At 34.9% G+C, this 13,726-nt stretch overlaps 2 protein-coding genes across 2 annotated transcripts in view; both read right to left on the bottom strand.

The window, feature by feature from the left end:
* Positions 1 to 47: 47 nt before the first annotated feature.
* LOC111691543 lies at positions 48 to 3,825 on the bottom strand. The gene is made up of 4 exons (XM_023454580.1): positions 3,710 to 3,825; positions 641 to 847; positions 372 to 576; positions 48 to 272 (listed from the first exon to the last, which is right to left on the bottom strand). The coding sequence occupies exons 1-4, from the start codon at positions 3,755 to 3,757 to the stop codon at positions 163 to 165; spliced, it is 570 nt and encodes a 189-aa protein (XP_023310348.1). The 5' UTR covers positions 3,758 to 3,825; the 3' UTR covers positions 48 to 162.
* A 4,951-nt stretch (positions 3,826 to 8,776) lies between these two features.
* Positions 8,777 to 13,726, bottom strand: part of LOC108908600 (glucose dehydrogenase [FAD, quinone]) — a 55,765-nt gene continuing 50,815 nt past the window's right edge. The window contains exons 4-10 of the mRNA XM_018712683.1: positions 11,221 to 11,479; positions 10,906 to 11,169; positions 10,623 to 10,853; positions 10,295 to 10,483; positions 10,111 to 10,242; positions 9,872 to 10,059; positions 8,777 to 9,811 (exon numbers count right to left, since the gene is read on the bottom strand). Coding sequence (XP_018568199.1) covers positions 9,611 to 9,811; positions 9,872 to 10,059; positions 10,111 to 10,242; positions 10,295 to 10,483; positions 10,623 to 10,853; positions 10,906 to 11,169; positions 11,221 to 11,479 — 1,464 coding nt within the window. The 3' untranslated portion in view covers positions 8,777 to 9,610. The remainder of the gene's footprint in view (positions 9,812 to 9,871; positions 10,060 to 10,110; positions 10,243 to 10,294; positions 10,484 to 10,622; positions 10,854 to 10,905; positions 11,170 to 11,220; positions 11,480 to 13,726) is intronic.

Here is a 13,726-nt window from a genome sequence, read left to right as displayed (position 1 = left end):
AGAAACCCACGCTTTTTATCATCACTTATTAAAAACTTTCTAGGGAATTCGGTATAAAAATATATTTTTTACAAAGAAATAAACTTTATTACGCTAAAAGTCTTGAGTTCTGATAAAAAATAAACAGTACAGTAGAAATACAGACATGGCATCAGAGTTCGTCTATTGTTTGGGCTTCTCCAAAGTCTTCACTTGTTCCCTCAAATTGTTGCCAACCTCGATGATCTGATCCAGGAATGTTTTGGTGGCATTGCTCAGGTCTTCTTTGACTTCTGCGAACGAAAAAGATACGAGTCAGAAACATTTGACACTCACTATTCCACGTTTGCAAACAAAAAGAAGTCTAAATGGGATTGTTAATCGAAACTTACTGGCAGCTTCCGGTTCAATAGCTTTGGTCAGCTTCTCTGCTTGAGCAACGGCATCCTTAAGACCTTTGTCCAGTTTGGCTTTGATTTCTTGCGCCTGTTTCTGACCCTCCGGACCAAGGGCCGACTTAAGGTTAGCAGCTACTTCGCTGAGCTTGTCAGATACTGTTTTCAGAGCTGTGTCGATCTCTCCTTGGTTGTTTTTCACCTGAAATAACGAAATTTTAGTCAGGTCGTGAGAAAAAAAAGTTGTCGCGTGATTGTAAGCTTACCTCAGTCTTGATCTTGTCCACAGCGGTCTGAACGTGGTTAGCCAGGGTTTGGGCTTGGGTGTTTAGGGCTTCTACGACTTGTTTGGAGTCGGGTAGATTTCCTTCTATCGCGCTGGTAACGTTGTTGACGATGGTCTGAGCGTTGGCAGCGAGCTCTTGCAGCTGAGATTTTTCCGCGGGCTTCGCTTTTGGCTTAGCAATAACACCCTGTATACAAAATTGGAGATTATCACGTGAACAGGCATCGAATTTTCAAGGCAGCGCTGATATTATCCCTCTAATTGTTACACTCGTTGAATTAAATAATTCCATTGACTCCGTCCAAACTCAAATATGGGAACAGAAATGCATTACAATCAATTATGTACGACATATAGCCACGAACTGTAATTCGATTCTGCAATTTAATTGTTATGGCTTCTATTGAAGCTCTGCAGTACATTCGCTTCCTGCTTTGAATGTTTATAAACAATAGAACTAACGAGACTGCCAATAAAAGGCTTGTAAAAATTAGTTTTTCAAGGTGGGTACAGCTCTGGACGATAAAAGTTTCCAAAATAGACAATTGACGATAAAAGGCTTGTAAAAATTAATACTGTCAATGTAGGTACAGATGTGGACTATAAAAGGTTGCCGAAATAAACAATTGACGGTAAAAGGCTTGTAAAAATGAATGCTGCCAAAGTAGCTACAGCTGTGGACGATGAAAATAAACAATTGGCAATAAAAGGCTTATAAAAATCAGTTTTGTCGAGGTAGGTACAGCTGTAGACGATAAAAAGTCTCCTAAATAGACAATTGAGGATAAAAGGCTTGTAAACATTAGTGCCGACAGGGTAGGTACATCTGTGGACGACAAAAAGTTTCCGAGTACTGTCAAGGTAGGAACAGCTGTGGATGATAAAAAGTTTCCGAAATAAACAATTCAAGATAAAAGGCTTGTAAAAATTAGTTTTATCGAAGCAAGTACAGCTGTGGAGATAAAGAGTTGCCAAAATATACAATTAACGATAAAAGTTTGCAAACAAAGTAGGTACAGCAGGACAGTAAAAAGTTTCAGAGATAAACAGCTCAATAAGCATTTTCAAGGCTTTTAGGTACGACAATTTTTTTGTCCTCAACTATGTTTTTTATCAATATTAAAGAAATTAAGATATCTTGTTGTTTGTTAATAGAAAGGAGTAAAGTAGTGTTAAGAAACAAAGCTGCAAATGATGTTTCTTTTGTCCACGTACAGGAGGTTTCAGAAATAGGTGTCAAAATTTTAACCAATATAATTAATTCATCAAAAACGACAAATTTTATCTAATATGATTTTTGGAAAAGTCACTGTTTTGTAACATATGATGTACCTACTCTTTAAAACATCAATAAAGAGTTCATCATAAGCTCATTTTTGTGCTTATTTCTGTCTACTTCTATATTAAAAAGATATTTAACATAAGCATATCGGGACACTCTGTATATTTACAAATATTAAAGATATCGAGATATAATTTGTTAAAGGAAAGTAATTCTAAAAAAATAAAACTGTAAAGGGTGTTTCTTTGGTTTCTAAACATTTAAAAAAATTATGAGTAAAATTTTTAGTTATATTTTTAGTCGATTATATTATTTATTACCTTTTAATATTTTCCCATTATTTTAAATTAAAATATGCAATATATATGTAAAATAAAACTATAATAGTAATAAATTTATGATGAAAATTATATAAAACCTATTGAAAATTAGTTTCAAACTGTCGCATTTTCATACAGGGTGTTTCAGAAAGACCTCCCGTATATACAGGGGGTGATAGCACGACAACAAATAAGTAATAATACAATAATTTTTTAAATAGAATTTTTACGAAAATTTCCAAACGGTGGGATATATTTTTATAAAATTTGGTATTCCGGGGTTTTTAAGGATGCCAAATGCGCTGGTCTAATTATTTTTTAAATATTTCATAGAGGGCGCTAGATTCCTATTACATTTTTAGTTCTAACTAACAATCACTAAAATTTTGATATAAGGTTAATTAGAGTTTAAAATATTACTAAGAATATATTCGTTGTTTATGAGACATCCATCAATAAGTTTTAACATAAGCCTACTTTGAGAAAAGTCACTTATTTTATACACCTTAATATTGTAAGAGTTTAATTAAAAGTCATTTTTCTCGAAAACCGTCCACATTAGGAGGTTCTAACAAGAGTACATTATTTGTAGAAAATAAAATTGTACATTAGAGATTGCAGCCCGAATGGTAAAAAACCTTACCTTAAAAAAATTAGAACTTAAAATGTAATAGGAATGTAGCATAACTAGCACCTTCTATGAAATATCCAAAAAATAATTAGACCAGCGTATTTGGCGTCCTTAAAAACCCCGGAATACCAAATTTCATAAAAATATTTCGCAGCGTTTGCAAATTTTCGTAAAAATTCTATTTAGAAAAATTTATTTTGTCATTCTGTATCTCAAAAACAAGAGGAGATAGACATATAGTTCATAAGACAAACAATTCTTATTTTCTGTCGTACTATCACTCCCTGTATTTACCAAAGGTCTTTCTGAAACACCCTGTATATTAAAAGTTAGATAAAAATTTAATACAGAAATATTATTTTTTTATTTCGAAAACACATATATTCTATTATTATTATGTTTTTTACTGTATTAAGTATTAAACTAATTCAAACAAATTGTAATAGAGCAAAAAAATATGTATATTAATTTTAGCTTCAGGTCAAAAGTTTTAATATAGCTTTTTCACCGAAAATGATCACCAATACCTTTTTTATTTTTGGCTTTGGAAAAAAAACACTCGTATGGTCCTTTAAGGTTTTGAAGATTGATAAAAAAAACAATTGAACATAGCGCACTGTTCTTCTCGGTATAATTTAAGATTTCTTTAAATGGAATACCTTGTGTTATTTTATATTTTAGCGCGATCTGTTTTTCTGTCCCCAAAAATATAAATGTTACCGGGGAAATCAGTTGTTTCGGTGGCAACCCTGTATATATTCAACGACCAGGTATTAAAAAAATAGTTGCGCCAATGAAAAAAATCACTGTACTCACCTGTAAGGCGAAAATAGCAACGGCAACAAAAACTACGTTCTTGATCATCTTGCTTGTCTCTGCGAATCCACCAACTTACTGCAACGCCAGCTCAAAACTCACTGACGCCTATGCACTTGGTCTCGTACCCTTTTATACGGAATCAGTCACCGAGTTGGACCTTTGTAGCATCCTTGGCCTTCCTTATCACCCCAGATGCTCCAAGAATCGGTAGCGCGAAGTGTAAACAACTGATTATTTACTGTTTACTCTTTCGTCTTCGGAATTTTTAGGTTTTTTCTTCGTTACTTGCATAATAGTTCAAATTTTTGGCAGCAGTGCTACTTTAAATTTTGTATTAGGGTCTAGAACGATGGTGCAAATTTCTTTCTCGTAATATCGAGCAGGTTTCGTGTAACCAGGTTAGGGGTCTGGCAATTGACCGTGAGATTATTATTTGGGGTGTTGGATTTTGAGAGGTGTAAGTGTCACGGTAGGTTTGAGCCGATATTTTGGTGCCGCAACTTTCGTAACCACTTGTTATTTCATATAGTCTAGGAGCCAGATAGGGTTCCGTGGCCAATCGGAGTGCCACGGCTGCAAATACCTTATTCTTCAGTAGTTTGACCTCTTGAACCCAAAAAACTTGGTCGCAAAGCTTGAAAGTGGTCAGTTTATTTGTTATTAACAAATTAAATGTTTAAATGGCGGTAAAAAGTTTATTTTTATAGCTAGTGCAATTTTTTATGTGTTAATAGTTACGTTTTCTCATAACAAACATTTATTTTTTGAAAATTAAAAAAAATAATAATTTTAACCAAAGTTATTGCAAAGCGCGCGTACATCATTCTCGACGTATTTTAGACGTAAATTTTTAGGTTAGAAAAGTCTCTAATCAATGATGTTCGAGGCAGAAGAGTTAAGAGGTTCGAATTCGATTTTCACTCCTGTGAGCGAGCTATTTTTCAAGATACTTACTTTTATTTCAATTTTAGATTTATCTTACGAGTAAGGTGGGTCATTTTGGTGATGGGATATCTCGGAAATTATAAGAGGTACAAAAACGGTTTAAGTAGGAAGTTTTTAGAACATTCTGTTGCTAATTTAATGGAGTTTGTACACTGGCTTTACATGTTTGGATTTTAGAGATTAAAAAAATCAATAAAAAACAGTTTTAAAAAAAAACAGTGATTTATATAACAAATATTGCCTTTTAAGCAAACGTTTTTATCAAACGTTGTAGTGATGATTCATTGTCGAAACGAAACATCTATTTTTATGAATGTACTATCAATGCACAAACTTATTAAAGTAGTAAGTATATCTAAATTGCATTTGCTTGTTTTCGACTGGTAAAGATAAAGAGGTTACCCCCAAAACGCTGACGTAATAAATTACACGATTGCATAAAAATCCAGCAGGTTATTTTTAGGAATCACGCGATGAAGTGTTAATTTTTTATATGTTTCAATTCACTTTATAAATAATGAATTACTATTTTTTTCATACTTGGTATATAGGGTGTATCTAGAAATATTAGAAAATTCACAATTGCCCTGTATATTCTTTTTTGAGACCTAGGGACATATTTATAAAACATCACCAGAGGAATAGTGAAATCTTAACCTTGCTCCTTCCAATTCTTACGTTTTGGGGCCCTTGAATGGCTTTTTGGGAGGATAAAGATTTAAAATGACGGGGTTATCATAAAAAGATCTTGAAACTTTATACGTACATTTTAATAAATGTCTCCTGCTGCATACATAGTGACAAACATTTTCTAATTAAAGCCCTCTTATCTTCAAGGTCATTGAAGGAGGATCCAGGGTCAAAGGGTTACAATAAAAAAATACGGATGCTTGCAAAATATGTGGCATCGAGTAGGATCTATGATCAGGGAGAGATATCAGTGCAAAATACATTTTTTCGGCAAATTTATACATCCGGTTCGTTGGTTAGGAAACACCGTTTATCAAATTCGCGCAAACAACAAATCTATTTAACATTAGTATTACAATTGTTAAAATAATTATTTATTAGGTACTAGATATTGCTGGTGTTACTCAACTCAACAGGCTAAATTAAATCAGTGTGAATTTGTTCAAATTACAATTAAGAGAAACACAACTCGAGATAAAAGAATTCAGTGTAAATCGGGAGAAAGTAAATAAATATATACTTAGGAATGTCATATTATCAGACTAGCCAACAAACATATTTTTTTATCTAGCACCAAATGGGCAATCAACTTTTAAGAGTAATTTTAAAACTGGACGCCATCACCATGGGTATCGTTCATTATTAAACATTATGTACAGATGTGGACAACAAAAAGTTTCCTTTACAAACCTCATTGAACGTCTAGAACGTTTTCTTTGTCCACGACTGCACATGTTTCTTTATTTCATACTTTTATCAAGATGTTTCCTATGCAAGTGTTTGTGATTCAACAGGAATCGAAGAATATTTACTTCCATGTTAGCTGACTACTACTGATTTTCGTGACCGATAACCTCTGGTGGAAAATTTATATAAATTATTATTATTTATCTAATAACATGAAATATTTTCCCTGTTTGTTTAGCTTATTAAAACAAACATTACTGCGTATTTGATATTACCATTGACACTAATATCTCATTTTGGTTCAACACACAACTTTAACAGAAGTTAAATAAAACCTGAGAGCATTGTCCCAGATTAAGTAGTGTGAAATTGTTTATTTTTTGTACCGTGTTTATTTCACGGCTTCTTTTTTAATTTCAAAACTGGAGCTTATTTATTTATTTATATGCAGAGTTATTATTGAGTAGCCGTATTAAGTTTCCAAATAAACTAAAAAAGATTCATTTCTTTGAAAAAATCCATTACTTAATGCATTTCAAAGTAGACAGGACTTTTTAAAAATAATAACAATTTTTTTTTTGGAGAAACCGATTTATTTTATTCAAAATAGTTCCCTTTCGACTCAATAGAACGATTTGCATGGTCTAAAAGCAAGTCACAGTTTTTCAATCAATATACCGTACGCCCCTAAAGTATGGAATAAATTCAGTTAAAACGAAACAAATTTTTTTGGGAAAAATCCTCGAAGAGGTCGATTTTTAATTTAAAAAATACATATTTTAGCGTAAAAGGCGATTTTCAACCGTCATTTGTTTTCCAGTAATGACGTCATCGACATTTTTTTTAAATGGCAACCCCCTATTTTCTTTCTTGATTCTGAAAGATCGTTTCATTGTCGGTCCGACAGTATTAAAATGTTGCCATCTTACAAAGGAAAGTTTTCGAGTAAATGACGATTGAATGTTGGAAAACCCAAATCAATTAAAATAAACCAAAAACGTTATCAAATTTAGTTTTTCGAAATGGCTGAAGTTTTTTATGGATCACGTAGGTGTAAATCTTTACAAAGTGTCACCGTCATACCGACTTTCTAAGTATTGTAGGCGATATAAAAAAAATATTGTTGAATTTAAAGTATTATGGCACATTTAACTGTCACACAAAGAATTGAAACTTTAATTCTTATCGGATGCGGGGATAAGACTAGAACGCAGCAGGAAGTTTGCGATTTATTTAATGAAAAACATCCAGATCGCCGTATCAGCCAATCAACAGTCAGTAAGATATAATCTAAATTTAGAGAAACTGGCAATGTTGTAGATATTCCAAAACCTGGATGTCCAAGCGTTGGTGAAGATCACAAACGGAACATTTTGATAGCTATGGTAGATAATCCTCGTAATACTTCACGATTGGTTGCATTAAACAATGAAATTAATCAGACCACAGTGCTACATATCCTGAGGCAGGAAAAATATCATCCCTACAAAATTCAACTTGTACAGGAACTCAATGAAGATGATCCGGACCGCCGCTTACACTTTTGTGAAATTATGATGGATTTATGTCAAGTAAATAGAGATTTACACCGGCAAATACTTTTTTCAGACGAGGCCACGTTTTGTCTCAATGGTACAGTGAACCGTCAAACTTGCAGGTATTGGAGTCGGGAAAATCCTCATTGGATGGCAGAGACACATACCCAACACCCACAGAAATTAAATGTGTGGGCTGGAATAGTTGACAACAGAATAGTAGGGCCTTTCTTCTTTGAAGGAACCCTTACAGGAGAAAGATATTTAGAGTTTTTACAAAATGACCTTGTTCCAGCGCTTGCAGTAATTTTTCCTAACGATAATGACCCTGATATTCCTGATGACACCATATGGTTTCAGCAAGACGGTGCACCTCCGCACTATGCGCGCCCTGTTCGAGATTTTCTGGACAATTGTTTTCCTAGGAGGTGGATCGGCAGACGAGGACCGATAGAATGGCCCGCGAGATCCCCAGATCTTACACCCCTGGACTATTTCTTATGGGGCTACTTAAAGTCCAAAGTGTACGTTAATAGACCACATAATTTAGAAGAACTCCAAAATTGTATTATAGATGAAATACACAGAGTTACCCCAGAAATAATTCATAATGTGCAAGAAGAATTTCTACACAGACTTGCGTATTGTCAAGAAGTCGGTGGGTGGCAATTCGAACACTTAATTTAGGTAGAAAACTTAATGAATTGTATTTGCTTGACATAGGAATTGTTATTTTTTTAATGAACAAAATTTACGTTTTCTATCATTCAATCGTCATTTACTCGAAAACTTTCCTACGTAAGATGGCAACATTTTAATACTGTCGGATCGACAATGAAACGAACTTTCAGAATCAAGAAAAAAGTAGGGGGTTGCTATTTAAAAAATAAGCCGATGACGTCATTACTCGAAAACAAATGACGGTTGAAAATGACCTTTTATGCTAAAATATGTATTTTTTAAATTAAAAATCGACCTGTTCGAGGATTTTTCCCAAAAAAAATTTGTTTCATTGTTACTGAATTTATTCCATACTTTAGGCGCGTACTGTATATTTAAAGGGAACTAGAAATCTTTCTCATATCGAGACTTTGGCATCAAAAAACATTGTTTGGCTTCATTAGATGGAATTTCTAGGAACATTTTTTTAATTCATAGAGATAATAATAAGATATTTTTAAACAGATAATTTAAAAAACTCAGGAAGTACTGTAAAAAATTTATTTGAAATTCACACAATAACAATAAATACTAAATGATAAATTAGGTACATAGATTTCTCTATACAATATAAACAATTACGTCTGTGCATGTTGTACTGATATATTTGTACAGAAATTTGTAGAATATGCTGCCTTACTGATATTTGGTGCATTCCAGAAGAAAAAAAATAATAATTGACTATAATGAAACCAGTTTTCTCAATGTAGGTTGCTGGGCTTATTTTTTTAGTAACCGCTATATACATTACAAATAATTTAAATTTACAATCACCGTTAGTCTCTAAAATTGGTCCAAATGCATTTAAAACCACCAAAACGCTAAAAAGACGTCAGTTTATAGACGTATTACATTTTTATTTACATTTTTTTAGATATACATTGTAGAACATCGGATTCCAAAGATAGATCTTTTATTTCACGAGAAAAAATGTTAATCGGACGTTTTTAAGACGTCACATCATATAATGGTTGAAATTTTGTTAGAAATATCGTGTTTACCACAAATCTACGTCATTATGTCTTTCTGAGCACTGATTTTATTTTTAATTCCAAATTCACGTTCTTTTTAAGAATAGTATTGTCCCTTGTTTTACCTTCCACTATTACCATTTCACGTTGAATGAACTGCACCATCACCACCATGATTTTTAATCCAACCCAAGGACGCCATTGAAAACTAAATGTGTTTAATTCTTTATAAATTCGAAATATATAACTACAAAACGCTACACTGACACGCAATTGTACGTCTTTAAAGTCCACCACTTGTCCGAGTTAAAAAAAAGTCAATTGAAATACTTCTAGGTGGTGCAGGGACATTACCAAGACCCCCACTGCCTGTCTATTCTCTGGCTAGGGGAATTCGTGTAGAAAAACCCCGATTCGGGCGTCAGCCATCTTGATTTTATGGAATCAGACCCCTTTTCCGCTATCATGATCGCGGGGGCGTTGGTGTTGCCGGAGGTCACCCTTGGCATTATACTGACGTCTATTACCCTCAATCTGTCGATCCCATATACCTAAAATAGAAAAAAAAAATGAAAATTGTGTACTTAAAAATAGTTTTATCACTCCCATACCTGCAAATCCGGGTTGACGACAGCCATGGGGTCCTTAGAGGGCCCCATCTTGCAGCTGCCCGCTTGATGGTTCTCCGGACCTGTCTGTTGTCTCACTGCGCACGCCCAGTAACTATCCGACCCGAAGGAGATGTTCTCGCAACCAGGTGCCGGCGTCCTGTCCAATTGGAAGCCATATTTCTTCAACGCTGTAACACAAACATGGATTCAAGACATCAAATATAACTACCGTTTCGTACCTTTTGTTTCTGCTAGCTTCAGGGCAATTTTGATTCCCTCCACCAGAGTGTTGATGTCATCTGGATGGGTGAAGTAGTTGGCGAAGATCATGGGGTAGGTTAGAGGGTTGTTATCCCTTAACCGGATAGATCCTGGAACAATGACAGTGTCAATATCAAGTAAGTTATGGATAAAAAGGCTAACCTCTGCTCTTTGGGTGCAGAACCGTGGGTATTATCTGAATCGACCTGGTGCTGTTGTCCACTTTCTCGCCAACTTGCCCTGTTCGGGCACAGTTCGCCAAGAAACCTCCAAAGAAGAACTGGATGTCCGGGTCTTCCAGTTCAGGATTTCGGTACTTGGTGTTGACAAAACCCGTCACCTCTGATATACCTAAAAAATTGTTTTATAATCATTTCAAATGAATTCATGACTTTAAGAGCATGGTGTTCCTCTAAGAGCAGTTCCAGGGCTACTACTATAGTGTAACTTTATAATTGATCAAATTTGATTCATGTTTCAAATGACTAACCTGTACCACTCATGAGCCCATCCCTGAAAAGCAGGTACTCCATAGCAGTAGCCCAGTTTAATGGAGCACTATTGGTGTCGTTGATGTGGTAGTTGATGAAGAAGGCAACGTGGTTGTGGAGATTCTTGCCAACTCCAGGTAAATCGTGCACCACCGGCACATTTACCTTCTGCAGTTCCTCCCTTGGTCCCACTCCGGAAAGAAGAAGAATTTGAGGAGAATTCACAGCACCTAGAAGGAGATTAATTCAGATACAACAACTTGTGAGTACCGAGTAGTTTACCTCCGGACACTATAACTTCCTTACTGGCATAGATGACCTGTTTCTTTCCATCACGCAACACCTCAACCCCGTAAGCTTGCTTCGTGTTCGTGTTTATAAGGACTCTTGTCACCGTGGCGTTCATCAGGATCTGCAGGTTCCTCCTGTGCTTGAAAGGCCTCAAAAATGCTCTGGCCGTGCTCATTCTCGAGCCGTTTCTGTTGGTGGTTTGTGCTATGGCAAAGCCGGTGTGGTGGTTTCCATTCAAGTCTCTTGTTTTGTAACCTGAAATATTCCTCTGTACCAAAAGGTACCAAAATTGGGAAGACAACGTACCTAGTTCTTCGCCCGCCTTTAGAATTGCCTTGGATAGCGGTGGATGGTAAGGGAATCTAGACACAGTCAAAAGACCTCCCTTGGAGTGGAAGCCCTGGTCCATCTCGTCGATTTGTTTGTTGTCCTCGCTCTTTAAGAAGTAAGGGAGGACTTCGTTGTAGCTCCAACCCTCGTTGCCTAGCGCAGCCCAATCGTCGTAGTCTTTCCTGGACCCTCTGATATACATCATGCCGTTCATGACCGACGTGCCTCCAACTACCTGCAGAAAAATCCCATCGGTCGATTTAATCCACTATTATGTATTTCTTTTGCTTTTAAATTATTGTGTAAAGTTAAAAATGTCGTTTCGTCTTATAAAAGGAATGGAATGAAAGTAAGAGATACGCCGATTGCATAAGTATGTTGCATCTGAAAGGCATGCGACGACAATGATATATGAATATTAAATCAGCAACGTCTTCGTGCAATGTGATGCACTTTCTGCGTTTTTACCATAAACTGGATCTGTCATCATAGTCGTTTAAATGCTAAGGTGATTGTATTGTCATAAAGATCATTGCAAAATATCCATTCGAGAACGCAAAAGCTATTCGGGTTCGAGATGCAAACAATATTTTTTTGAAAACTGCAATAAAATAAAACAATTGTGTTATATGCAATTATTTAATTTATATTTGAAATCGAAAACACTATCATGACGATACCAACCTAATAAACAATAAAAATTAGTTATTTGAAAAAGTAGTGGCAGAATTATACAGGGTGTGCCACGGTGAGGGCTCTTTAGAATTATTTCAGAGACTACTTCGATTTGAATTTTGAAAATTTGGGATACCGGGTTTTCGAGCACGCCCTTTTCAACTAAAATAATGGCGTCCACGTACCACTTCCGGTTATACCGGAAGTCGCCGTCAACTTGCTTATTTTAAATGGAACACCCTATATATTATTGCAATTTTGGATTCTACGTGTTATTTTAGGCAGACTTATATAAATTTTTTAACAAATGACTTGCCACTCGTTCTTGAAAATATCCCCTTTTTACGGCAAACCTTTTGGCTTATGCATGATGGTGCTTCCGCTCATTACTCCCGACCAGTAAGAGAATATCTTGATATAAGTTTTCGAAACCGTTGGATTGGTCGTGGCAGTGAAGTGCCTTGGCCTGCGCGTAGCCCTGATTTAAATCCCCTAGATTTTTATTTCTGGGGTAACGTTAAATCTTAGTCTAGTTTATAAAGATGTTATACTCGAGAAGAGCTGTGGGCAAAAATACAAGAATCTGTTAACATTACCAGAGACCAACAAAGAAGTCTATTCAGTGTCAGACAAAATTTTAACGAGAGAATAAAAAAATGTATTGAAAACAACAAAAAAACATTGATAATCTTTTGTAATTAGACTTAAGCATAATACAATTTTTAGTTGTTACTGTGTTTGTCTTAATTCGTAATTTAAAGGCGTACGTTCAAACCAAAGACAATTAAATAAAGGGGACTATGCATGTCACAGTCTATCTCATATGTTGGGTGAAACTAGACAAGGGGAAAGCAGAGGGCTTTATTTTCATCCAACTGATGCGCGCGATTACATCTCCAATGTCGTACATTTTGGATGGGTCAAAATAAAATATTTTATAGTCCTAAGTCAATATATTTCAACAGCTACTCAGTATTTTTATAATAAATATATATAATATTTTTATAACTTCTTGGAATCCCAATAAATGTAACCATTTCTTTCTTGTTGCACCATCCCCAAGCATCCTAAAAACGTTCACATTTCACTTTTAGAATACTGAGGCAAATTTTCAGTGAGACATAAAAATATATTCCCAAAGGAGAACATCAAATGGTTGAATGAATGCAACTTTCAGTTGATTGCATCTTCGGTATTTTTATGTATAAGTGAACCACCACCATATTTTTGCTGTTGTATTTATTCAGTTTTTATGCTCGTGCATTTAGTAAAATTGTAAATATATTTTTGAAAAGGTTTTTGTCGTAGAGGAAAATGAAAATGATGAATGATTAAAATTTGTAATGTTGGGTATAAGGGATAACATTGAAATACCTATAAATATATTAAATATAAATAATGTCTGTAACTTATTTGTGGTGCAGCATTTTCCTTTGATTTTAATGGCCAAACGTGGTTCATATTATTGTTTTCTTACTATTTCAGCAAAAATTTTAAAAAAATACCAAGTCAGTTTTATAAAATTTTACCGTTATTCAAATAAAAGTTACCCACACGCACGACAATGGCCACAGTTGCATATACATTCCAAAGTCACCTTCAAGCACGCTTACCTGTGGAAGGATAGCTGATGTGGATGTTTATAATCCAATTTCTTACAAATTCTGCACTGTCTAACCATATTCACACCTTAAAAGTTTATCCAAAATACATGTATAAACACTAATCACGTTTCACTTACTAAAATCACAACTATTTTCTAACAAGAGACGCCATATTCTGCCAACCACGGCAGAACGAACGAGGA

The sequence above is a fragment of the Anoplophora glabripennis genome, unplaced genomic scaffold, assembly GCF_000390285.2.
Source record: "Anoplophora glabripennis isolate ALB-LARVAE unplaced genomic scaffold, Agla_2.0 scaffold316, whole genome shotgun sequence".
NCBI lineage: Eukaryota > Metazoa > Arthropoda > Insecta > Coleoptera > Cerambycidae > Anoplophora > Anoplophora glabripennis.
The sequence above is the reverse complement of the archived record's forward strand: the minus strand, read 5'-3'. Positions and strand labels throughout refer to the sequence as shown.